The sequence below is a fragment of the Microcaecilia unicolor genome, chromosome 1, assembly GCF_901765095.1.
Source record: "Microcaecilia unicolor chromosome 1, aMicUni1.1, whole genome shotgun sequence".
NCBI classification, from domain to species: Eukaryota; Metazoa; Chordata; class Amphibia; order Gymnophiona; family Siphonopidae; genus Microcaecilia; species Microcaecilia unicolor.
This window is the reverse complement of record NC_044031.1, coordinates 551,043,752-551,070,539: the sequence shown is the minus strand read 5'-3', so window position 1 is coordinate 551,070,539 and position 26,788 is coordinate 551,043,752. Positions and strand designations below refer to the sequence as shown.

General features: G+C 43.3%; 1 protein-coding gene across 1 annotated transcript in view; it reads left to right on the top strand.

Annotated features, from left to right (window-relative positions):
• Positions 1-26,788, top strand: part of RNF19A (ring finger protein 19A, RBR E3 ubiquitin protein ligase) — a 104,896-nt gene that overhangs the window by 33,887 nt on the left and 44,221 nt on the right. Inside the window, exon 6 of the mRNA XM_030217305.1 lies at positions 22,164-22,278. Within this exon, the coding sequence (XP_030073165.1) occupies positions 22,164-22,278 (115 nt within the window). The remainder of the gene's footprint in view (positions 1-22,163; positions 22,279-26,788) is intronic.

The window sequence follows — 26,788 nt, the reverse complement described above, 5'->3', positions numbered from 1 at the left end:
AGCTGCATAGCTCGAAGGGGGGCAGGGCAGAGAGCACAATCGCAGGGTGGCTGAAGGGGGGGGGGGGCAGGGGATACAGCATAATCGCTGGGGGAGGGCATGGGAGAGAGCAGAATCACTGCATGACTCGAAGGGGGGCAGGGGATACAGTACAATCACTGGGTGGCTGGAGGGCTGCCAGGGGAGAACAGAATAGCTGGGTGGCTGGAGGGGGGGCAGCGCAGAGAGCACAGTCACTGGGTGGCTGGAGGGGGGCCAGGGGAGAGAGGAGAATCGCTGGGTGGCTGGAGGGGGCAGGGGACACAGGACAATCACACACACACTCTCTCTCTCTCACAGACACACTCGCACCCAGTCTTACTCTGTCACACACACACACACACACTCGTACGGTGCTGCCAACCATGCAGAGGGGGGGAAAGGCAGGGGGTCCTCACACAACAGGGGAGGGGAACGCAGAGAGGGGGAGGGGGTCCTAAGACCTGAGAGGGGGGAGGGGATCCTGAGACCAGAGAGGGGAGAGGAGGGGGTGCTGAGACCACAGAGGGAGGGGGAGAGGTATCTCTGTCACACACTCTCTCTCTCTCTCTCTCTCTCACAGTCACTTTCTTTCTCCCACTCTCATACAGTCTCTCACACTATGTCTCACACTGTATCACATTCACTCTCTATGTGTCACACAGTCACTCTCACACACTCTCGGTCTCACAGACAGTCTGTGTATCGCACACACAGTCTCTCACACACACAGTGTACCTGTATGAAACACACACTCTCTCACAGTCACTGTGTCTCACATACGCAGTCGCACACACTCATTCCCACACACACACTCTCTCTCTCACCCTCACTCTCTGTCACAAAGTCACTCTCACACACACTCTCTCAAACATACACACTCCGAGGAAAACCTTGCTAGCGCCTGTTTCATTTCTGTCAGAAACGGGCCTTATTTACTAGTGTCTAATAATACCATTAGATGTCTCATTTCACCTATCATGTGCCAAACAGTGAAAATTAAGTTTAGATGCTGACAGGTGCTGGAACTAACCATATCATTTCCCTTTTGCTACTGGTAGAAGTCTCTTCATGAAGGCACATGGTCTTCATGCTTCTGCTCTTTGAAATCTTCTCTAAGTCTGTTTAGATTTTGCTACGTTTGTCAGCTATATATTTGTTATAACACTAATCTGTAAAATACATTTAAAGTATTTTTATGTGTATGTTTGTAGTTGATGTGGTTTTTATTATGTGTTTTTTGTGCTCCGCTCTGGATAAGAGTGGTATATAATTGGTAATAAATGAAGTTTTGCCAGTAGTGATAGAAAATATTTTAAGATTATGAAGTTTTCACAAAATTTTAAAAGAAAATTTGGTTTCAAAGTAGTATTTGTTTCTTTTCTGTCATGCATTTATAGGTGAGGGCAGCTTAAAGACGCGCTGTGCGCATGTTGCATTTTTTTTGGCGGTTTATTGGAAACCACTTTTGCGCCTGGAAGCGTCTGGTACAATCTGCTACTGATTCAGATGTGTTATTAGAAGGACAATTTGGGATATTTATTTCCAACTAAAAAGAATACTGGTTTGACCCCTGAGGCAGGCACCTTTCTGCACCAAAACACGACCCGTGTCTGATCCATTTCATTAAAGACTGTACCATTGTTCCAGTTTTGGAGGCACTTTTGTGCTTTTTCTTGCTGCTGCAGGGAACATTTTCTACATTCTTGTTTTTAGCCTTTTTTCTTTAGTTTTTGTTCCATTTTAGCAGGCACTAGTGCAAAATAATGCACGATAAAAGAAGAAAAGAAAAAAAGTTTCACATCACTATGCTCAAGTTCTCATTCAACCAGAAGTGTTCAGTAACCAAACTTCCATCCAGATTAATACCCAAGGGTGTTGGATATTACCAGTGAATTGAACTTAAAAGTTAGTTGTGTGCAAAAGTTTAGGCAGCCCTGGTCAAATTGTGTATTTTACTCAAGTGACATAAAAGCAGGCAGAATCTGTGCATGGTGTAAAGTTACCAGCAGATCAATACAGCAAAGCTACATAAAAAATGGATAAAAGTTTAATATATACGTACTATAACACTTGAAGACAAACATGGTCATGTTGGATTGTGATTTTTTAATTTGCCAAAATGGTGATATCACAAAAAATTCAAATCAATAAAAGCTTAAACTACTACTAATCATTTCCATAGCGCTACTAGATGTACGCAGCGCTGTACACATTATATGCAGGTACTTTGTCCCTAGAGGGCTTACAGTCTGTTTTTGTATCTGGGGCAGTGGACGGTTAAGTGACTTGCCCAAGGTCACAGGGAGCAGCAGTGAGAATCGAGCCCAGGTTGTCAGGATCTAAGCTGCTACACTAACCATTAGGCCACTCCTAAAATACATAAGTGAATGGATAAATCAACATGTAAATATAATAAATATCCATGAACAAATAAAAATAAACATTTAAACAACAAAACACATTTTCTTTTTAAAACTGAGCATTCCTTTAATTAAAACTATATATTTTTTTTAAATAAGGGGTCCTTTTACTAAGCTGCATTAGGCGCTAACACAGCAAAAAATGGATTACCTTAGGATGTGTTTCAGTGTCAATTGGTAGTCTTTGAATTTTTTAGGGTAAAGGGTCATGGACTTGGTATACCTCCTTTCTGTGATAGAACCAAAGTGGTTTACATATTCTATGCAAGTGCTTTGTTCTTACTAGGCTCACAATCTGTTTTTGTACTTGGGGCAGTGGAAGATTAAGTGACTTGCCCAGGGTCACAAGGAGTTACAGTGGGAATGAAACTCAGTTCTCCCAGGTCCTTAGCCTACTGCAATAACCATTAGGCTGCTCCTCCACTCTTGTATTCCATGCCCCTTTTCCAGAACACTCAATTAACAATAAAAAAAAAAAAAAGCAGTACTTGAACACAAAGAAGTACCAAGCACATTCAAACCAATGATCCGTCAAGCCCAGCATCATCTCTCTGACAGGGCCGTTCTGAGTCCTTTTTGCATGTGTGTGTGTATGTATGTATATATATATATATATATATATATATGTATATGTGTATATATATATATATATACATTTTAAACTTATATGCACCTTTTTCTGTAGTTTTGTGGTATTGATCTGCTATGGTTCTCTGCCCTCTAGTTGTTGCAGATCATAGCCTAAAAAGTATAGCGATTTGTTAGGCTTTCAGTTATTTAGATAAATATATTTCCACAGTTGACAAAATACTCTGAACCTGCTTCTTGTGATTTGTTCTGTCTACTTTACATAGTCCTTTTAGAATCAAAAATTCTAAATGCTCTAGCTAGTGATTTCAACTGTTAAATATTTTTGTTTAAAAGTTCTATGTAACTTTTGACAATATAAGGAGGGGGGGAGAAGATAATTATCAAATAGAACTGTCTGAAATCTAGTCAGGTTTGTAAAACTGGACACATAGATCCCACAAATGTGTAGACAAGTCCCTCATGACTAACTTCTCAGAAAATTAAAACATTATGAGATACGAAGCAATGCCCTGTTTTGGATTACAGAGTAGCTAAAAGCAAATGGAAAGTAGTTCAAAGTGGTCAATATTCCAAATGGCAAAGGGTCAGTAGTAGAGTGTTTCAAGGGGCTGCACTGAGACCTGTGCTATTTTAACATTCATATTTTTCTGGAGAAATAAGTGATGAGTGGGATAATTACATTTGCAGATGAAAAAAAATTATGCACCTTTATTAAGATTGTTCAGTAGGAACACGGTACCTTATGTCAATTATTGACGTGGAGAACAGTGCTGGAGCCAGTGGTGTGCTGGAGCCGGCTCGCAAGATCCGGTTGTTAAATTTTGGCCGGACTTGCGAGCCGGTTGTTGGAAAAGGCGAGCCGGCTCTCCCGCCCTCCGGATCCGGTCCCTCACAGATCCTACCTTGACTATCGAATTCTTCGGGGCAGGCAGTGTTGCCTGCCCGCTGCTATCGCTGACTTTCCTCCGCTGCCTGTTTGCGCTTTAAAAATGGCCGCCGAGACTTCCAGAGGCAGCCTCGTGAGACTTCTGTAAGTCTTGGCAGCCATTTTGAAGCTTGATCGGGCGGCGGAGGAAAGTCAGCGATGGCAGCGGGCAGGCAACACTGCCTGCCCCGAAGAATTTGATGGCCACGGTAGGGTCGGTGAGGGACCGGGAGGGAGGGAGGAAGCAGGAGAATTTGTGAAACAAGTCGGGAGGGGGTGGCAGGGGAGAGAAGGGAGCTGCTGGACATGGGTGGATGGAGGGCAGGGGAGAGAAGGTCACTGCTGGGCATGGGTGGATGGAGGGCAGGGGAGAGGAGGGTCACTGCTGGGCATGGGTGGATGGAGGGCAGGGGAGAGGAGGGTCCCTGCTGGGCATGGGTGGATGGCGGACAGGGGAGAGGAGGGTCACTGCTGGACATGTGTGGATGGGGAGGGCAGGGGAGAAGGAGGGTCACTGCTGGACATGGGTGGATGGAGGGCAGGGGGAGAGGAGGGGAGAGAGAATAAATGCTGGACATGGATGGAGGGGAGGGAAGAGTGAGGAAGGAGATAAGATAAGGGAAAAGGAAGAGAGGAGAAAAACTGCACATGGATGAAGAAAATAGGCAGAAGCTGAGGACCAGAAATGAAGAAGAAAGGAGGAAAGGAAAGAAATAAATGGAAAGGAAGCCCTGGAAACGGAGTTAAGAGGACAGATAGCAGCAGAATCGGATACTGGGCCAGCATGATCAGAAAAACAGTCACCAGACAACAAAGGTAGAAAAAATAATTTTATTTTCATTATAGTGTTTGGAATATGTTCCCTTTGAGAATCAGGTGCTCAAATTTAAAAGTTTATATTTATTTACTTACTAGGAAAAAATGCCCGTTTCTGAGCGCAATGAAACGGGCGCTAGCAAGGGGCCCCCTCCCTCCGTCCCTCCGAGCTACTTGCCTTGTTCGGGGTTCGCGTCGCTGTGTGTGGGGAGGGTTTTTTTTTTTTTTTGCTGTTCCTCCGTGGCCGTGCCTGTGGCGTTTCCGTTTCGGCCCTCGAGTGTCATAGCTCTGCCCTCACCGTCATGTCGTTTTGACGCGAGGGCGGTGCAGACACTCCAGGGCACACCGGATATCTCGGGCACCTCAACTTCCGTGGAGGCTTCAGAACGTTGGGGTTGCCTTTTATATAGAGAGATTTATGGCATTTTATCCCACATTAAACATGAATTAGATTGGAACCTGGGATCATTTAATTTTTTTGTTCCTGGAGAGAGTAATGCATTGCCCCCCCCCCCCCCCCCCCCCACTGGCTATAGCCAGCTCTGCAATTTTGGGGGGGCGCAGTGGTGGACCGGGGGGGGGGGGGCGCAGTGGTGGATGGGGGGGCGCTGAGGTGGACCGGGGAGAGAGCCTGTTGTTAAAAATTTACCAGCACACCACTGGCTGTAGCCCTATTTCCATGTTGGCCAGTGCAGTGCCCTGTTGGAGCGGGCAGCCTGAGACACTGGTTGTGATGCCACCAGTGGTGTCCTTCAGACTTTGAAAGACTGATGCACCCTGAGGAGTTCAGAGAAGCATAGTAATGAGTAGCAATTGGCGTGGAGGACAGTGCTGTAGCCCTATTTTCATGCTGGCTGGTACAAAGTTGGCAGCCTGGGGCACTGGTTGGGATATCATTAGTGTGGTCCCTGAGGAGTGTGAAGCATATTACCTGGTGGAAGTTGACATGGAGGTCAGTGCTATAGCCCTGTCTCAGTATTGACTAGTGCATTGTTGGGGCAGGCAGCCCAAGATATTGGTTGTGACATCACCAATGGTGCCCTTCAGTCCTTCAAAGATTTGTGTGTTCTGCGTCCTTGGGAGCACCACAGTATTTATGATGTTTGCATTTGCTTTATTGAACCAGCTTTGGTGAGCGCTTTATCTTTTTTGAGGTTATGGGGGGTAGAGAAAAACAAAACTTAAGGGGGGCTGTTTTTTGCCAGTTCAAGACCCCATGGATAAACACTTGGTGACGGTATCAACATCTGCTCCTCTCTCTAATCATTTGCATCAGGAAGCAGTACAATGATTAGTTCAGCCAAAAGGACCCCTCCCCCAACTCTCACCTAACATCTCCTTGGATTCCATATCAACTGTATCCTTAGGTCATGCATGCCAAGTAGAGGATAGGCAGATTAGTCAAACAGAGCCTTTGTCGGGAGAAGGCACTTTGTTTCTTGACCTGGGGGTAGTCTAATTTGGGGCCCCCACAGGTTTACAGGTTATTACCTTGTATAATGTGTGGGCAGTGGTTACAAGGACTGAGTCCATGGTAAAGGGGACGTTGGTTTATTTCAATTTTAGCCTACACTGTTAACTAGGCGAATAACAGTATAAACATATCAACATAAAAGCAAACAAACATTTATATTGTTCTGCACTTTCATGAAAAACTACTGCCCTCATTCTTCACAAAATTTGCAAAGAAAATTATCTTCAATTGCTTTCTAAAACATAACAACTTAGGATTAAGTCTCAAGGTCTCAGGCAACTTGTTCCCTTAAAGAGGCCCAGCAATTGAGAAAACTATACCTTTATTAACAGCCTAATGCAAATTAGAAAGAGAGGGCACCACTAACTGTTTCTTACCTCCAACCTAAGGGCATGGGAAGAAAATAAAGACTTAGCACCCGAGTCAAAGAAAAAGGTGCCATTCCTGCAAGTACTTTATAAATCAAAAATAAAAACGTTAAACCTAATTGAAAACAATCACAGGAAGCCAGTGCAATTTTTTCATATCTTTCAGGGTTGTAGGTCTAACATTATAGAATACTCTTCCTGTTGCTCTCCAGTTAGAATCATCTCCCCCAAATTTCCGTTCTGCTGTTAAAACTTTTAAGGCAGGAAGTTATATCAGATGTTGCACATCCTTTAATCCAAATGTAAGAATATAAGAAGTGTTCATGCAGAAAACAATGGGACTATAATTCTGACAAATCTAGAGGAGAACGAAGTCGCAAATTTATGTACTGAAGAATATATTACTGTTTTAAGTATCTATGGTATAACGAATCCAGGAAAGTGTTAAAGAAGAAGCTGAAAACTCATATGTTGTGATTTTAAGATCATGCACACAGTATATTAGCCATTCTTGTGACATAAATGCGTTATGAGACACTAATCAATGACACAACTATAACCATATTTTACATCAATATGGTTTTAACACTCATTTATCTAAAGGCTGTTGGCTAACTAATTGGTACAATCACACTGTAATAAATGCAAGTCCTACTTATTTTGTATTCTTTCAATCAATGGTAATAGCAAAATGAAGGGATGGCTTAAATATATTGAACTGGGAAGAAAAGACTTCAGATACTCAGCTTCACATTCAAGAATTGTTTTTAGCTGAGTGATAACATCATGAGTCAAAACATCCCTTCCTTCATCCCAAAAGGCTTATTAATCTCTATTTTTTGTATTATTTTATGCTAATCATCACTTCCCCTTTGCAGATTAAAAATCAAACCACTTCGCACAATTTTAGTGAAATCTTTAAGCTGTATTTCCATTACGTCCTACAGATCAATCTAGAGACGAGTGGGATATGTCCCCCAGGTGGAAATGGAAAGAACGCCAGGGCTCTGCCATAAAGTTACTGTGCAGCAGTCTCACTTTCAGTATTCTCTCTATCTCAGCAGGTGGATGGACATCTCTGCAGCTCTGGTTTGGTGATTGCTCCTAGTCTGTTCCCTCAGGCTTAGTTGAACTGGGGGTCTTTGGCTTGGCTCTGCCTGTCTGTTGGGGTACACCTGGTGGAGCTAGGTCCCTCCCCTGCCCCTTACCCATATCTGTGTTCTTCAGCTGACACTTGGCAATTGTACCTCCTGCCTCTATAAAAAAACAACAACAACAAAACAATTTGCACCATTTCTTCAGTGAATCTGCCTCTTCTATGTTTCTGACTCGGTCAGTGCTTGCCTGTATTTCAGTCGCCTTGGCTCATGTCGTATGGTGGAGGTTTGTATGCTGCTGTAGCCGGCGTGTGCCTCTCTCTGCAAGCACACGCCGATTAGTGCTGGCCGGTTTGGGCTGCTACTACTGCTGCATGTGGTTGTGAGCTTGTACCTGCGCTGTCTGGCTGCCTGGTCTCCGGTGGCCTTGGGCTTCTCTTGTGCCATTTCAGCCCCAGTGGCCTTCCCGTGTTGGTCAGCGGGAACTTGGAGGTTGGTTTGTGGCGGGCTTTGCATTGGTCGCACACACACATATCTGCTATCTTGGCACAACATCCGTCTCTGAGCATGAGCCTCCTCTCCGCATTTCTGGGGTGTTGGGGTTTTGCTGCCAGGTCTCAGCACACCACCCTTGACAGTGCACAAGGGGAGGATGTGGGTGTCTTTCTGCCTTTCTACTTTCTTCGCATGCAGCTTTGAGGCCTGCTTTTTGCTGGATGTGTTAAACGGCTGGAGCTGTTGGCAATTCCCTGTTTCCCCCCTGTACTTTAAGGGTTAAAGCCTGTCTATTTGGCTAACCTTCTTGCTTTGCGCACTGAGCATTTTTTTTGACAGCTGTTTGTAAGATTTCTTCCTGCTGTGTAGCGGCAGTGCAGCAGGTAGTGAAGAACATGCTCACCCCTGCAGAGGCCACTGGCCCTTCAGGTAGGACCGGGATGGCGGGGGCGTCGGCTGCGGCGGTAGGGGGACAACAGCATTAGGGGGACGTCGGGCAATGGCTGGGCAGGGGGGCCAGACCACTCTCAGTGCCCGGGGGCCCAGACCACTTTCTGTCCACCCCTGTTTTAAGGTCTCTGTGGTGAAAGATAACCTTATGTTGCATAGGAAGCTTGAAAGTATTGAGAACTGTAATTGTAGGCTGAACCTTAGGTTCCTGAATTTTATGAGATCTCCTGGAATTCCTTTTTTTGATTTATTCAAGAGTTACCTTATTAATGTGTTGGAATATTCCTCTGGAGCTGTTCCCCCAGTGAATAAAATATATTATGTGCCTATATCCACACAGAATTCCCAGGGGGAATTGGAGGGTGAATGAGACCAAAGAGTTGAGCTGGATGTGAATAATATTTCTGCCATCTTAGAAGAGTATTTGACTGAATCCTCAGAAAGATCTACTTTGTTGATTTCTTGGTTTTCAAGCAGGATTTAAATGCAATTTTGAGGCTCTAATTTCGGCATGCACTGGAATTATTCCATGGTAAATGGATTTGGGCTTACCATATTTCTACACTTAACAAAACTATGCAGGAGAGAGGAAAACAATTTTTGACTATGAGGAAAGAAACCAGAGATCTTGGTGCCACATTCCTATTAACATATCCGTTTAAATGCATGATTAGACTTGGAGGGACTAAATATGTCGTCTTTACCCCTTAGCAATTAAGGGCTTTTCTAAATATGAAGAAGATCCTTTGAGTGTGTGTTCTGTTGGACAATTTAGAATTTAAAAAGGGTTATTTAATCCTGTTAAGCCTTTCTTTCTGTTTGTTTCAGAATATACATATCATTTTTTCTCCTGGCTTTTGAATCCACCGTCCCTCTTAACTATTTGTGTTCTAAGAAAGATTTGATTGTTTCCTAAAAGATATTTTATGTCTGCCTTTTATTGTTTGTGTTGCTTAAGCAAGAGTTAATTTTGTGATTGTAAATTTGAAAACTTATCAATAAATAAATAACTAGGGTCTACAAAAGGGCAAAATTCAATCATCGGAATGATGATTGCAACCAAGAAACACAGCCCAGGAGGAGCTAGGAGCTAAACCGACAAACCTGTGTGATGAAGTTCACAACAGGTTTATCAAAAGTGGCACAGATTGTGAAACAACATTGGCACATTGTGCAAGCACATCCGGTATTCATGATCATCAGGGCTGCCGAGAGGAGGGGGGGGGGGGCAAAATTCCCCAGGCCCGGGCTTATCTTCCCGAGGCGAGGGCAGACAACCTGCTGTCCCTAGTGTCAATGGTTCGAGCGTCACAACAGGTCACCTGGCATTCACCCAGCACACAGAACCTGGACCAATTTTGAGTCAATATCAGAGGACATCATCTCTCAAACTCTCAAAAGATTTGCCAAATCTCACTGCAAACTAGACATATGCCCAAATAACCTTATGACATATGCTCCTCAACAATTCATAATAGACACAACGAAACACTTGAATTACATGCTACAAAATGGACTCTTCCCGAAGGAGAAAGGAAACATTTTGCTCACCCCAATACCCAAAGACGCAAGGAAAAGCACCAGTGAACTAACCAACTACAGGCCAGTAGCATCCATCCCCTTAATAACCAAACTAGTTGAAGGGTTGGTGACTAAACAACTCACAGACTATCTAAACAAATTCTCAGTACTCCACGATTCCCAATCAGGATTCCGGTCTAACCATAGCACTGAAACAGTACAAGTTACTCTTATGACTAAATTTAAACAAACAATTGCAACTGGAGAGAATATACTACTTCTACAATTCGACATGTCAAGCGCCTTCAACATGGTTGATTATGGAATAATTCTACATATCCTTGAATACTTCGGAATAGGAGGAAACGTTCTCAATTGGTTCAAGGGATTCCTAACCACACAATCATACCAAGTGACATCCAACTCGTCTACTTCAGCTGCATGGACACCTGAATGTGGAGTCCCACAGGGATCCCCCCCTCTCGCCAACTTTATTCAACTTGATGATACCCTTAGCCAAGCTACTATCAAACCAAAACCTCAACCCATACATATATGCAGACGACGTAACGATTTACATCCCATTCAAACACGATCTAAAGGACATCTCCAGTAACATCAACCAAAGTCTCCAGATCATGCATTCATGGGCAGATGCATTTCGGCTGAAACTAAACGCAGATAAAACCCAATGCCTAATACTCACTTCTCAACATAACAAGAACAAATTCACCGCCATTAACACACCAAATTTGAATCTTCCAATTTCAGACACCCTAAAAATTCTTGGAGTCACCATCGATCGACACCTAACACTTGAGAATCACGCGAAAAACACAACTAAGAAGATGTTCCACTCTATGTGGAAATTAAAAAGAGTAAGACCTTTCTTCCCAAGGTCAGTTTTTCGCAACCTGATACAATCTATGGTGCTCAGTCTTCTAGACTACTGCAACACACTCTACGCCGGCTGCAAAGAACAAATAAGAAACTGCAAACAGCCCAGAACACTGCAGCTAGACTCATATTTGGTAAAACAAAATACGAAAGTGTTAAACCATTACAAGAGAAGCTACACTGGCTCTCACTTAAAGAGCGAATCACGTTCAAAATATGCTCCTTAGTCCACAAAATTATTAACGGAGATGCACCAGCCTACATGTCAGACCTGATAGACCTACCACCTAGGAATGCCAAAAGATCATCCTGCACATTCCTTAACCTGCACTTTCCTAACTGCAAAGGTCTAAAATACAAACTAATGCACGTGTCAAACTTTACCTACTTGAGCGGCAATGAGCGCACAGTTATGGAACGCATTGCCACGCAACTTAAAAACGATCTACGAACTAATGGACTTCCGCAAACCACTGAAGACCCATCTCTTTAACATGGCATACCACAAAAATCAACCAGTGTGAATATACACTACTCCACCACATATATTCAGAAATGTTTCACAATATCTGCTTGTTAAATTCCTATCACTATCATGTTACCAAAAATCCTGCTGTAATACTAACTATCTATTTTCTATATACTTCCATTACTCATGATGTATTGTAAGCCACATTGAGCCTGCAAAGAGGTGGAAAAATGTGGGATACAAATGCAACAAATAAATAAATCACGGCTCGGCAGATGTTGAGACTTCTGGGGCACATGGCCTCCACGGTTCATGTGGCTCCCATGGCACGCCTACACATGAGATCAGCTCAGTGGACCTTAGCTTCCCAGTGATATCAAGCTGCGGGAAGTCTAGAGGATGTGATCCAACTGTCCACCGACTTTCAGAATTCCTTGCAGTGGTGGACGATTCGACCCAATTTGACCTTGGGACGTCCATTCCAAGTTCCTCAGCCACAAAAAATGCTGACGACAGATGCATCCCTCCTGGGGTGGGGAGCTCATGTAGATGGACTTCACACTCAAGGAGCTTGGTCCTTTCTGGAAAAAGGTCTTCAGATCAATCTCCTGGAATTGCGAGAGATCTGGAACGCTCTTAAGGCTTTCAGAGACCAGCTGTCCAACCAAGTCATATTGATTCAGACAGACAATCAGGTTGCCATGTATTACACCAACAAGCAGGGGGGCACCGGATCTCACGCTCTGTGTCAGGAAGCCATCCAGATGTGGCTTTGGGCACGCCGTCACTGCATGTTTCTCCAAGCCACTTATCTGGCAGGCGTAAAAAACAGTCTGGCCGACAGACTGAGCAGGATAATGCAACCTCACGAATGGTGTCTGAACATGGATGTAGTCCGCAAGATCTTTCGAGTGTGGGGCACCCCCTCGGTGGATCTTTTTCCCACTCAGATCAATCACAAGGTCCCTCAGTTCTGTTCCAGGCTTCAGGCCCACAACAGACTAGCGTCAGATGCCTTTCTCCTGCATTGGGGAACAGGCCTGTATGCGTATCCTCCCATACCTCTAATAGGGAAAACTTTGCTGAAACTCAAACAAGACTGCGGAACCATGATTCTGCTAGCTCCCTTCTGGCCACGTCAGATTTGGTTCCCTCTTCTTCTGGAGTTGTCTTCCGAGGAACCGTGGAGATTGGAATGTTTTCCAACCCTCATCACCCAGAACGAGGAGTCGCTTCTACATCCCAACCTCCAGTCTCTGGCTGTCACAGCCAGGATGTTGAGAGCTTAGAATTCGCCTCCTTGGGTCTTTCAGAGGGTGTCTCTCGAGTCTTGCTTGCTTCCAGGAAAGGTTCCACGAAGAGGTGTTACTCTTTCAAATGGAGGAGGTTTGCCGTCTGGTGTAACAGTAAGGCCCTAGATCCTCTTTCTTGTCCTACACAGACCCTGCTTGAATACCTTCTACACTTGTCAGAGTTTGGTCTCAAGACCAACTCCGTAAGAGTTCACCTTAGTGTGATTAGTGCTTATCATCGCCCTGTAGAAGGTAAGCCTATCTCTGGACAGCCTTTAGTTGTTTGCTTTATAAGAGGTTTGCTTTTGTCTAAGCCCCTTGTCAAACCTCCACCAGTGTCATGGGATCTCAACGTCATTCTCACCCAGCTGATGAAAGCTCTTGTCCAACACGGACCCTGCTTGAATACCTTCTACACTTATCAGAGTCTGGTCTCAAGACCAACTCCGTAAGAGTTCACCTTAGTGCAATTAGCGCTTATCAACGTGTAGAGAGTAAGCCTATCTCTGGGCAGCCTTTAGTTGTTCGCGTCATGAGAGGTTTGCTTTTGTCAAAGCCCCCTGTCAAACCTCCACCAGTGATGAAAGCTCCTTTTGAGCCACTGAATTCCTGCCATCTGAAGTACTTGACCTGGAAGGTCATTTTCTTGGTGGCTGTTACTTCAGCTCGTAGAATCAGTGAGCTTCAGGCCTTGGTAGTGCTTGCACCTTATATCGAGTTTCATCAAATCATGCACCCTAAGTTCCTGCCTAAGGTGGTGTCGGAGTTCCATCTGAAGCAATCAGTTGTCTTGCCAACATTCTTTCCCCGTCCTCATGCCCGCCCTGGTGAAAGCAGTTTACATACTTTGGACTGTAAGAGAGCATTGGCTTTTTACGTGGAGTGGACATAGCCCTTCAGACAGTCTGACCAGTTGTTTGTATCTTTTGATCCCAACAGGAGGGGAGTCACCATCGGAAAATACACAATCTCCAGTTGGCTAGCAGATTTCATTTCCTTCACTTATGCCCAAGCTGGACTGACTCTACAGGGTCATATCACTGCTCATAATGTTAGAGCCATGGCTGCGTCAGTGGCTCACTTAAAGTCGACCTCCATTGAAGAGATTTGCAAAGCTGCAACGTGGTCATCAGTCCACATATTCACATCTCATTACTGCCTTCAGCAGGATACCCGACGCAACAGTCAGTTTGGACAGGCAGTGCTGCAGAATCCAACTCCACCCCCCTATACCCATTTTGATTCTGTTCCAGGCTGCACTCTCAGTTAGTTGATTTTGGTTTCAGGTCAATCATAGACTTCATTTCAAACACATGTGTAACCAACTCCAATGTACTAGTATTAGGAGACATCAGCCTTCACTTAGAAGACCCAAACTCAATCAACGCACGAGAATGTAAGGAATTCCTCCACCTATGGGATCTCAAATGGCCACAAATGCAAGCAACCCATGTCAAAGGACACACATTTGATCTTATCTCACACAAACTTTCAACAGACCAGAACCTAATAATAACAGATATTAAATGGACAGAAACAGCCTGGACTGATCACTACAAATTAAATTTATCCCTACACTGGCGGAAAAAGGGATTACACCAAATACAAGAACACACATCCTATAGCACAAGAGGTCAAGTAGACATGAAAACATTCTGGCAACAGATATACAACAATGAATGGACAGCACAAACAGACTCCATATATTACCTCGTGGAATGGGATAAAAGATGCAAATGCATACTAGATGACATAGCACCCTTATGAACAAGAACCTCACGTAAGCATAACGCGATACCATGGTTCAATGATGAACTGAAAAAGCTAAAAACACAATCCAGGCAATTCGAACGAGCATGGAGAAAAACAAAAGACGAACACACACTCAACACATGGAAACAATCACAAAGAAAATACAAATACGCAATAAGACAGACCAAAAGATCATACTATAAAGCTAAAATAGGGACAGATTACAAAGACACAAAGAAATTATACCAACTCGTGAACAAACTCCTAGACACCAACTTGGTCACTACATCGAGTAAAGACATCCCATCTGCAGACAAACTTTGTAAGTATTTCAATGAGCAAATTGCAAACCTACGCAACATGCTACCTCAGGACAACACTGACATCGAAATCTTCCTTAATGAGTTGGACCCAACCACTTGAGAATACCCAGCTGACTGAATCTGGTTAAAATTCGCCCTCCTTACCGTCGATGCAGTTGCACAGGCGATCAGCAGGTTCTCCAACACTCACTGTAAACTTAGATACCTGTCCCAACTACCTAATGAAATCCGCCCCTGACCGCTTCATAGCAGACTTCACATCCCACCTAAACTATGTGCTTCAGCAAGTTCTCTTCCCTAAGGAAAATGGCAATATCCTACTCACTCCGATACCAAAAGACACCAAGAAAAAAACAAATGAAATCACTAACTACTGTCCAGTAGCATCCATTCCATTGTCAGTCAAACTGATGGAAAGCATGGTAACCAAACAACTTACAGATTATATAAACAAATTCTCAATATTACACAAATTGCAGTCAGGTTTTCGCCCCCTCCACAGCACAGAAACAGTACTACTCTCCTAGCCAAATTCAAGCAGGAAATAGTAATAGGCAAAAACATCCTCCTCCTCCAATTCGACATGTCTAGTGCATTCAACATGGTAAACCATAATATGTTAATAAGATTACTAGATAAGTTTGGGTTGGTGGAAACATACTTAGCTGGATCAAGGGTTTCCTAACCACAAGAACATATCAAGTAAAATCAAACTCAAACATATCACCACCATGGAAAGCAGACTGCGGAGTAGCACAAGGATCACCGCTATCACCGATCCTCTTCAACCTAATGATGACCCCACTAGCCAACTCCTTATCCAACCAAGGCCTTATCCCTTTCATCTATGCAGACGATGTCACAATATACATCCCTTACAAATCTAAACTGACAGAAATCACCAACAAAATCAAGATCAACTTGAACATCGTGGACTCTTGGGCAAATGCATTTCAACTAAAACTCAACAAAGAAAAAACACACGGTCTCATCCTCTCATTCCTACACAGTGCGGATAACCCCACAATTATCAACACCCCAGATTACACCCTCCCTATCTCAGACAGCCTGAAAATCCTCAGCGTTACAATGGACAGCAACTTAACACTAGAGAGCCAAGTGACATCCACAACAAAGAAAATGTTCCACTCAATGTGGAAACTCAAACTTGTGAAACAATTCATCCCGAGGGGAACATTTCGCAACCTGACACAAACAATGGTACTAAGCCATGTAGACTACTGCAATGGAATTTATGCAGGATGCAAAGAACAAACCTTAAAGAAACTTCAGACCGCTGAAAACATGGCAGCTAGGCTTATCTTCGGAAAAAACGCGATTTGAAAGTGCAAAACCCCTTCGCGAAAAACTACACTGGCTCCCAATCAAAGAATGCATTGCTTTCAAAATCTGCACTCTGGTTCACAGAATTATCTACGGTGAAGCTCCGAGATACATGACAGACTTCATCGACCTACCAACTAGAAACACATCCGAATCGACACGAATGTTCTTAAATCTGTGCTACCGAAGCTGCAAAGGACTCAAATACAAATCAACTTACGCATCCAGTTTTTACTACATAAGCACACAACTGTGGAACGCATTACCAAAAGCCTTGAAAACTTCGAATGACCACAAGCCTTGAAAACTACGAATGACCACCTAAACTTCCGGAAAACACTAAAAACTAACCTGTTTAAAAAGGCATACCCTACCGATCCAACATAAATGCCTGATCTCTGCAACACAACAAAACTAAAGAACGTAATGGACACAACACAACTCTTCCATTGTACGATTCCCTAGTGTGGCTGTGCCACATGAACTTTATATTACCACAACATTACTTTGTATTTGTTTACACCGGAGTCTGTAACACCTTTCTGGTACTATGTAAGCCACATTGAGCCTACAAATAGGTGGGAAAATATATATAGTAACATAGTAGATGACGGCAGAAAAAGACCTGCACGGTCCATCTAGTCTGCCCACGATAAACTCATATGTGTATACCTTACCTTGATTTGTACCTGTCTTATTCAGGGCACAGACCGTATAAGTCTGTCCAGCAGTATTTCCCGCCTCCCAACCACCAGTCCCGCCTCCCATCACCGGCTCTGGCACAGACCCCGTATAAGTCTGCCCTCCCGTATCCTAGCCTCTCAACCATCAACCCCTCTTCCCCCCCCCCCCGCCACCCAATTTCAGCTAAGCTTCTGTGGATCCATTCCTTCTGCACAGGATTCCTTTATGCCTATCTCACGCATGTTTGAATTCCGTTACCGTTTTCATCTCCACCACCTCCCGTGGGAGGGCATTCCAAGCGTTCACCACCCTCTCTGTGAAGAAATACTTCCTGACATCTTTCCTGAGTCTGCCCCCCTTCAATCTCATTTCATGTCCTCTCGTTCTACCGCCTTCCCATCTCCGGAAAAGATTTGTTTGCGGATTAATACCTTTCAAATATTTGAACGTCTGTATCATATCACCCCTGTTCCTCCTTTCCTCCAGAGTATACATGTTCAGGTCAGCAAGTCTCTCTTCATACGTCTTGGAACGCAACTCCCATACCATCCTCGTAGCTTTTCTTTGCACCGCTTCCATTTTTTTAACATCCTTCGCAAGGTACAGCCTCCAAAACTGAACACAATACTCCAGGTGGGGCCTCATCAACGTCTTATACAGGGGCATTAAAACCTCCTTTCTTCTGCTGGTCACACCTCTCTCTATACAGCCTAGCAACCTTCTCGCTACGGCCACCGCCTTCTTGCACTGTTTCATCGCCTTCAGGTCCTCAGATACTATTACCCCAAGATCCCTCTCCCCGTCCGTGTCTATCAGGCTCTCCGCACCTAACACATACGCCTCCCTTGGATTTCTACTCCCTAAGTGCATCACTTTGCATTTCTTCGCACTGAATTTTAATTGCCAAATGTTAGACCATTCTTCCAGCTTCTTCAGATCTTTTTTCATGTTTTCCACTCCCTCCGGGGTGTCCACTCTGTTGCAAATCTTGGTGTCATTCGCAAAAAGGCAAACTTTACCTTGTAACCCTTCGGCAACGTCACTCACAAATATATTGAACAGAATGGGCCCCAGCACCGATCCCTGAGGCACTCCACTACTCACCTTTCCCTCCTCCGAGCGAACTCCATTTACCACCACCCTCTGGCGTCTGCCCGTCAACCAGTTCCTAATCCAGTTCACCACTTCGAGTCTTATTTTCAGCCCTTCTAGTTTATTGAAGAGCCTCCTGTGGGGAACCGTGTCAAAAGCCTTGCTGAAATCTAAGTAGATGACGTCCATAGCACGTCCTTGATTTAATTCTCCTGTCACCCAGTCAAAGAATTCAATGAGATTCGTTTGGCACAATTTCCCTCTGGTGAAACCATGTTGTCTCGGATCTTGCAACTTATTGGCTTCCAGGAAATTCACTATCCTTTCCTTCAGCATGGCTTCCATTACTTTTCCAATAACCGAAGTGAGGCTTACCGGCCTGTAGTTTCCAGCTTCCTCCCTATCACCACTTTTGTGAAGAGGGACCACCTCCGCCGTTCTCCAATCCCTCGGAACCTCTCCTGTCTCCAAGGATTTATTAAACAAATCTTTAAGAGGACCCGCCAGAACCTCTCTGAGCTCCCTCAGTATTCTGGGGTGGATCCCGTCCGGCCCCATGGCTTTGTCCACCTTTAGCTTTCCAAGTTGTTGATACACACACTCTTCCGTGAACGGTGCTCTATCCACTTCATTCTCAGGTGTACTTTTGCCAGTCCCTCTCGGTCCTTCCCCAGGATTTTCTTCAGTGAAAACAGAACAAAAGTATCTATTTAGCAAATTGGCTTTTTCTTCATCATTTTCTACATAGCGTTTTGCTGTATCTTTTAGTCTCACAATCCCCTTTTTAGTCTTTCTCCTTTCACTAATATAGCCTGGTATGTTTACATCCCATTCATGGGAACCATTGAGCCATGTCTCTGTGACTGCAACTATGTCCAAGTCAGTCTCCAACATCAGGGCTTGAAGGTCATGAATTTTATTGCTTAGACTGTGAGCATTTGTGGTCATTGCTTTCCAACTACATTGCAAGTGGCAGATGAAGTTCAATTTTGACAAGTGCAAAGTGATGCATGTGGGTAAGAGGAACCCGAATTATAGCTACGTCTTGCAAGGTTCCGCGTTAGGAGTTACGGATCAAGAAAGGGATCTGGGTGTCGTCGTCGATGATACGCTGAAACCTTCTGCTCAGTGTGCTGCTGCGGCTAGGAAAGCGAATAGAATGTTGGGTGTTATTAGGAAGGGTATGGAGTCCAGGTGTGCGGATGTTATAATGCCGTTGTATCGCTCCATGGTGCGACCGCACCTGGAGTATTGTGTTCAGTACTGGTCTCCGTATCTCAAAAAAGATATAGTAGAATTGGAAAAGGTACAGCGAAGGGCGACGAAAATGATAGTGGGGATGGGACGACTTTCCTATGAAGAGAGGCTGAGAAGGCTAGGGCTTTTCAACTTGGAGAAGAGACGGCTGAGGGGAGATATGATAGAAGTGTATAAAATAATGAGTGGAATGGATCGGGTGGATGTGAAGCGACTGTTCACGCTATCCAAAAATACTAGGACTAGAGGGCATGAGTTGAAGCTACAGTGTGGTAAATTTAAAACGAATCGGAGAAAATATTTCTTCACCCAACGTGTAATTAGACTCTGGAATTCGTTGCCGGAGAACGTGGTACGGGCGGTTAGCTTGACGGAGTTTAAAAAGGGGTTAGATAGATTCCTAAAGGACAAGTCCATAGACCGCTATTAAATGGACTTGGAAAAATTCCGCATTTTTAGGTATAACTTGTCTGGAATGTTTTTACGTTTGGGGAGCGTGCCAGGTGCCCTTGACCTGGATTGGCCACTGTCGGTGACAGGATGCTGGGCTAGATGGACCTTTGGTCTTACCCAGTATGGCACTACTTATGTACTTATGTACTTATATGTTTTGGGTTTAGTGATTTGTGAGTGTCTTTTCTCTTTGGGTACCTTCTCCTCTTTTTGTTCCCTCTTCCTTGCTTTTTCTTTTTCTTCTGCTTCAATTTTAGTTTCAGGAACATCACAGTGCTGTAGTGGAGCAAAAGAATTTTGTAGTGGCAACACTTGTGCGGGCGGATGCTTCTGTGTCACATGATGAATCCTGCCTGAGCCTACTGTGAACCATCTGTTCCTTTGTGTTTTTATTCTCTGAGGCAGTGGTGAGAAGTTATGATTCTGCACAGTCCTATATGTTGCTTTAATTGCATTTAATTCTTGCATTACTTTATAGAGCTCTTGTTTTAAAGTAGATAGCTGAAGACAGATAGGACAAGCTTTAAGTTTCCAGATGATTGGCCTTGGAACTAAAGCATCACAATTATTGCAGAGAATAAAAGTCATCCTGATTGGTTGAAATGGGTATGAACAGGTGTACTATGTTGGAGTATCAGCCTGCAAGACTGCCTGTGTATGACTGAGGAGTAAAGTTAATGAGGTTTGGTTTGTCTATAAATGAGTGGACAACCCTGGGGTGGGTGGGATTATAAGTCCCAATGTGTCAGCTAAGTGCTGTTATCAAGGGAATTCTCTAGCTGAATGGACCAAAATGGTAGTTAGTGTCTGATCAAGGACTTTACAATTTATTTTACTTTTAAAACTGCCCTAGATATTAACTTTCCTTTTAAATAAATCTAGATATTGCCAATAATTATAGCAGTTTCAGCTATGTAAAAATGCCCCTCCCCTCTATCAGAGCTTGGCAGGAACAGAAAGAAAGAAAGACAGAAAGAGAGGTTTCCCAGTGCTAATTAAATTGATTAAGCAACAAGCCTTAAAAATTTAAGACAATATCAGGTAGGTTTCTCACCTAAAGCCAGTCAATTTGAGAAGTATGGGATTTAGGGGTCAGAATAAACCTGTCCTTTTTGCAGGAGCTTGGTTCAGTCCCAGCACCTAAAGCCAGTCAATTTGAGAAGTATGGGATTTAGGGGTCAGAATAAACCTGTCCTTTTTGCAGGAGCTTGGTTCAGTCCCAGCACCTGGAAGTTAGAAGTAAAATGTGGGATATAAATGTAACAAATAAATAAATCTGTGTTATGTCCTCACAGTTGCGAGGCCCAATTGACCAGTGTTCATTGTTTTGAGTGAGCCTGGTTGCTAGGGATACCCCACATGTGAGAACAAACAGCCTGCTTGTCCTTGGAGAAAGCGAAAATACTTACCTGTAGCAGGTATTCTCCGAGGACAGCAGGCTGATTCTTCTCACAAACCTGCCCTCCTCCCCTTTGGAGTTGTTGTTGTTTCTTGCTTATATGCTTTTTGATTAAACTAAAGAGGCACGCTTGCGCGTGCGTGGTTCGCGCTGCCCGCGCGACGGAACTCTCTTGAAAGACTTTGATTTTATTTTGCTTGCAAAATTTTTTGCCGATTCCTGGGCAACTCTCTTGAAAGACTTTGATTTTATTTTGCTTGCAAAATTTTTTGCCGATTCCTGGGCAACTCTCTTGAAAGACTTTGATTTTATTTTGCTTGCAAAATTTTTTGCCGATTCCTGGGCCGCCACGGACATAGACCCACATGTGAGAACAATCAGCCTGCTGTCCTCGGAGAATACCTGCTACAGGTAAGTATCTTCGCTTTTTCAGGGCACAGACCGTAGAAGTCTGCCCAGCACTAGCCCCGCCTCCCACCGCCGGTGCTGCCACCCAATCTCCGCAGATTGGGTGGCAGCAACAGAGTTAAGCAGCTCCTGAAGAAGCTTTACTGAAACGGAGAACTCTATTCCGATGCCGTTTTCTTAAAGCTAAGTTGCTGCGACCATGAAATATACAGCATAAGTTAAAGATTTCACTAAAATTGTGCAAGGTGGATTGTTTTTTAACCTGCACAGGGGACATGATGATTAGTGTAAAAGAAATTGCAAAAATAGATTGCTAAAAAATCTTGGGATGAGGGAGGGGAGGTTTTTCTGACTCATGATGGTAACACTAAGCTAAAAACAATTCTTGAATGTGAAGCTGAGAATCAGAAGTCTTCCTTCCAGTTTAATATATTTAAGACGTCCCTTTCTTTTGCAATTACAATTGATTGAAAGTATACAACATAAGTAGGACTTGCATTTACTACATCAGCATGGTTTAACATCTGAAATATCAATGAAACCAATTGAACATAAAGTTTAAAAAGTGATTCTTATAAAAATGTTTTCTCCTCTCTCATTCCTTAACTTCCAAAGATTCACAATCGATATGAAGGCAAAGACATTTCAAAGCACAAGAGAAACTTGGCAATTGCAGGTGGTGTAACCTTGTCTGTGATAGTGTCTCCAGTAGTAGCTGCTGTAACTGTAGGTAAGCAAACAACTCGATATTTTTAATTTCAAGAACAAAACTTACACAGATAAGCTAAGTGAGGTGTTGCTGTGTGCCATGTTGAAAGTTTTTATTTATTTACATTGTAGCATAGTAAATGACAGCAGATAAAGACCTGATCGGTCCATCCAGTCTGCCCAACAGTTATGCTAATTTATCAAGTCATGATTAAGCCATTGATGAACACGATATAAAATACTTGATAATTCTTTAGCATTTCTGGGACGTAGACTATTGAAGTCCACCAGGCCTCATCTTTAGTTTCCAGTACATAAGTGTTGCCATACTGGAACAGACCGAAGGTCCATCAAACCTAGCTTTCTGTTTCCAACAGTGGCCAATCCAGTTTACAACAGTACAATACATTTTATGCTGCTGATCCTAGAATAAGCAATGAATTTTCCCCAATAACGGCTTATGAACTTTTCTTTTAAGACGCTATCCAAACCTTTTTTAAACCCCGCTAAGTTAACTGCTTTTACTACATTCTCTGGCAAAAAATTCCAGAGTTTAATTACACATTGAGTGAAGAAATATTTTCTGCAATTCGTTTTAAATTTACTGCTTTGTAGCTTCATTGCGTGTCCCCCTAGTCCTAGTGTTTTTGGAAAGAGTAAGCAAGTGATTCACGTCTGCCTATTCCACTCTACTCAGTATTTTATAGACCTCTGTTGTATCTCCCCTTAGCCGTCTTTTCTCCAAACTGAACAGCCCTATAGCCGCTTTAGTCTTCCCTCATAGGGAAGTCGTCCCATCCCCTTTATCATTTTTGTTGAAGCCCATTCCAGCCTTTCCAAATCCATCTTGTCAGTTGCAGGGGACAGACAGTAAAAGTCTGCCTGGCACTATCCTCACGTTCCAAATTACTGGAGTTTGTCAAAGCTCTCTGCAGCCCATTCTAAACCGGATTGTAATATCTGGGACCTAGACTGTGGAAGCCTGCCCAGCACCTGCCTTAGTTCTTAACAGCCAGAATTGCCATATAAAGTGCCATTCGACTTGCAAACACACATGCCACAATTTAAGGTTTTTTTTTCCATATATATATATATATATATATATATATATATACTATTCATTATCTAATTAGAGATCTTCTGTGTTCATTCCATGCCTTTTTGAGGCCTGTCACCATTTTCTTCTCCACCACCTCTCTCTCTCGAGAGGGTGTTCCAGGCATCAACCACCCTCTCCATGAAAAAGAACTTCCTGACTAGTTCTAAGTCTACCATCCTTAGCAAGATACAGCCTCCAAAACTGAACATAATATTCCAAGTGGGGCCTCATAAACAACTTGTACAGGGGCATCAACACCTCCTTTCTTCTGCTGGTTATGCCTCTCTGTATAGCCTAACATCCTTCTGGCTACAGCCACCGCCTTGTCACACTGATTAATGTCCTTCAGATCCTCAGATAATATCATCTCAAGGTCCTTCTCTATCTGTGTATATCAGCCTCTTACCTCCTAGCACATACGGCTCCCTTGGATTTCTGCTTCCTGTGTGCATCACTCTTCACTTTTTTGCATTGAATTTTAATTGCCAAACAGACCATTCTTCTAACTTTTGCTGATCCCTTTTCATGTTTTGTACTCCCTCCAGGGTGTCTATTCTGTTACAAATCTTGGTATCATCCACAAAAAGGCAAACCTTGCCTTGTAACCCCTCAGCAATGTCACTCACAAATAGAATCAGCTCCAGCACAGATCCTTGAGGCACTCCACTGCTCATCTTTCCTTCCTTCAAGTAAATTCCATTAACTACCACCCTCTGGCATTTGTCTGTCAACCAGTTCCTAATCCAGTTCTCTTCTTTGGGTCCTAGCTTCAGCCTGTCAAGTTTATTCAAGAGCCTCCTATGAGGAACTGTGTCAAAGGCTTTGCTGAAATCTAAGTAGATTATATCTAGCACACATCCTCGATCCAATTCTGTGATCACACAGTAAAAGAATTTAATCAGATTCATTTGGCACAATTTACCTTTGGTAAAACCATGCTGTCTTAGATCTTGTAACCTGTTGATTTCTAGGAAATTCATTATCCTTTTCTTCAGCTTTGCTTCCATTACTTGTACAATAACCAAAGTGAGGTTTACCAGCCTGTAGTTTCCAGCTTCTTCTGTTACCACTTTTGTGAAGAGGGACCACATCCGCTCTTCTCCAGTCCATTGGAACCTCTCCGGTCTCCAAAAATCTGATAAACAAATCTTTAAGCAGACCCATCAGAACCTCTCTGAGCTCCCTCAGTATACTGGGATGGATCCCGTCCGGTTCCATGGCTTTGTCCATCTTCCAAGAACTGTGCTATATCCACTCCACGCTCATATGTACCTTTGCCAGCCAGTTGTGGTCCGGATTTTCTTCTGTGAACACAAGTATTCGTCTAGCACATTTGCTGTTCCCTCATCATTCTCCACATAGTGGTTCATAGTGTCTTTGAGTCTCACAATCCCATTTTTAGCCTTCTTCCTTTCACTAATATACCTGAAAAAATTATTTTCTCACCTCCTTAAATTTCTAGCCGTTTATTCTTCTGTTTGCACTTTTGCCAGACATATATCTGTCTTGGCTTCTTTCATTTTCATCCGGCATTCCTCTCTGTGTTCCTCCTCTTCTGTATTTCATGAACGCCAACTCTTTAGCCTTCATTTTCTCATCCACATGCTTGGAAAACAATATTAGTTTCATAAGTACATAAGTATTGTCATACTGGGAAAGACCAAAGGTCCATCAAACCCAGCATCCTGTTTCCAACAGTGACCATCCAGGTCACAAATACCTGGTAAGATCCCCAAAAAAGTACAAAACATTTATACTGCTTATCCCAGAAATAGTGGATTTTCCCCAAGTCCAATTTAATAATGGTCTATGGACTTTTCCTTTAGGAAGCCATCCAAACTTTTTTTTTAAAACTCTGCTAAGCTAACTGCCTTTACCACATTCTCTGGAAACTAATTCCAGAGTTTAATTACACGTTGAGTGAAGAAAAAGTTTTGCCGATTTGTTTTAAATTTACTACTTTGTAACTTCATCGCATGCCCCCTAGTCCTAGTATTTTTGGAAAGCGTAAACAGACACTTCACGTCTACCTGTTCAACTTCACTCATTATTTTATAGACCTCTATTATAGCTCCCCTCAGTCGCCTTTTCTCCAAGCTGAAGAGCCCTAGCCGCTTTAGCCTTTCCTCATAGGGAAGTTGTCCCATCCCCTTTATCATTTTCGTCGCCCTTCTCTGCACCTTTTCTAATTCCACTATATCTTTTTTGAGATGCGACGACCAGAATTGAACACAATATTTGAGGTGCAGTCGCACCATGGAGTGATACAAAGGCATTGTAACATCCTCATTTTTGTTTTCCATTGCTTTCCTAATAATACCTAACATTCTATTTGCTTTCTTATCCGCAGCAGCACACTGAGCAGAAGGTTTCAACGTATCATCAACGATGACACCTAGATCCCTTTCTTAGTCGGTGACTCCTAACGTGGAACCTTGCATGACGTAGCTATAATTCGGGTTCCTTTTTCCTACATGCATCACTTTGGACTTGCTTACATTAAACGTCATCTGCCATTTAGACGACCAGTCTCGTAAGGTCCTCTTGTAATTTTTCACAATCCTCTCGCGATGTAACGACTTCGAATAACTTTGTGTCATCAGCAAATTTAATTACCTCACTAGTTACTCCCATCTCTAGGTCATTTATAAATATGTTAAAAAGCAGTGTTCCCAGCACAGACCCCTGAGGAATGCCACTATCTACCCTTCTCCATTTAGAATACTGACCATTTAACCCTGCTCTCTGTTTTCTATCTTTTAACTAGTTTTTAGTCCACAATAGGATGCTTTTATTTACTCTCCTTACATAAAGGTCAGTAGCCTTATTCATAGCTCCTTTCAGTCTGGACCACTGTCTTTCCACTTCTTATGTGTCCTTCCAACCCATGAGCTTTTTCTTCAGGTACTCCCCTCTTTTATGAAAGTCAGCATGTTTGAAATCCAGGACTTTGAATTTTGAGCGGCTGCCTCTTCTGCTTTAGCTGTTATATCAAACCAAACCGTTTGATGATCACCACTGCCCAGGTGAGCACCCATTCGTACATTAGACATACTTTCCCCATTTGTGAGCACCAGATCCTGTGTCACTTCTTCCCTCGTGGGTTCCATCCACATCCGGCAAGTTGAATTCTCCCAGCAAAGCTCCTCTTCTTTCTTTCCCAACATTTGGATATCTGTAACCAGATCTTTATCTAGTTGCGGTGAATGTTTCAGAGGTCTGTACACAACACTCGTGTGGACAGAGGTTCCATTTTCTCTTTTCAAGGTGATCTTTTTTTTTTCCTGGCTCCCTGCATTTCAATCACTTTGATATCATGTCTCACATACAGAGCTACTCCTCCCATCTTTTCATCCATATGTGCCATTCCTAAATAGATTATAGTCCAGTATGTTTGTGTCCCATTTATGGGAATCGCTGAACAATATCTAAG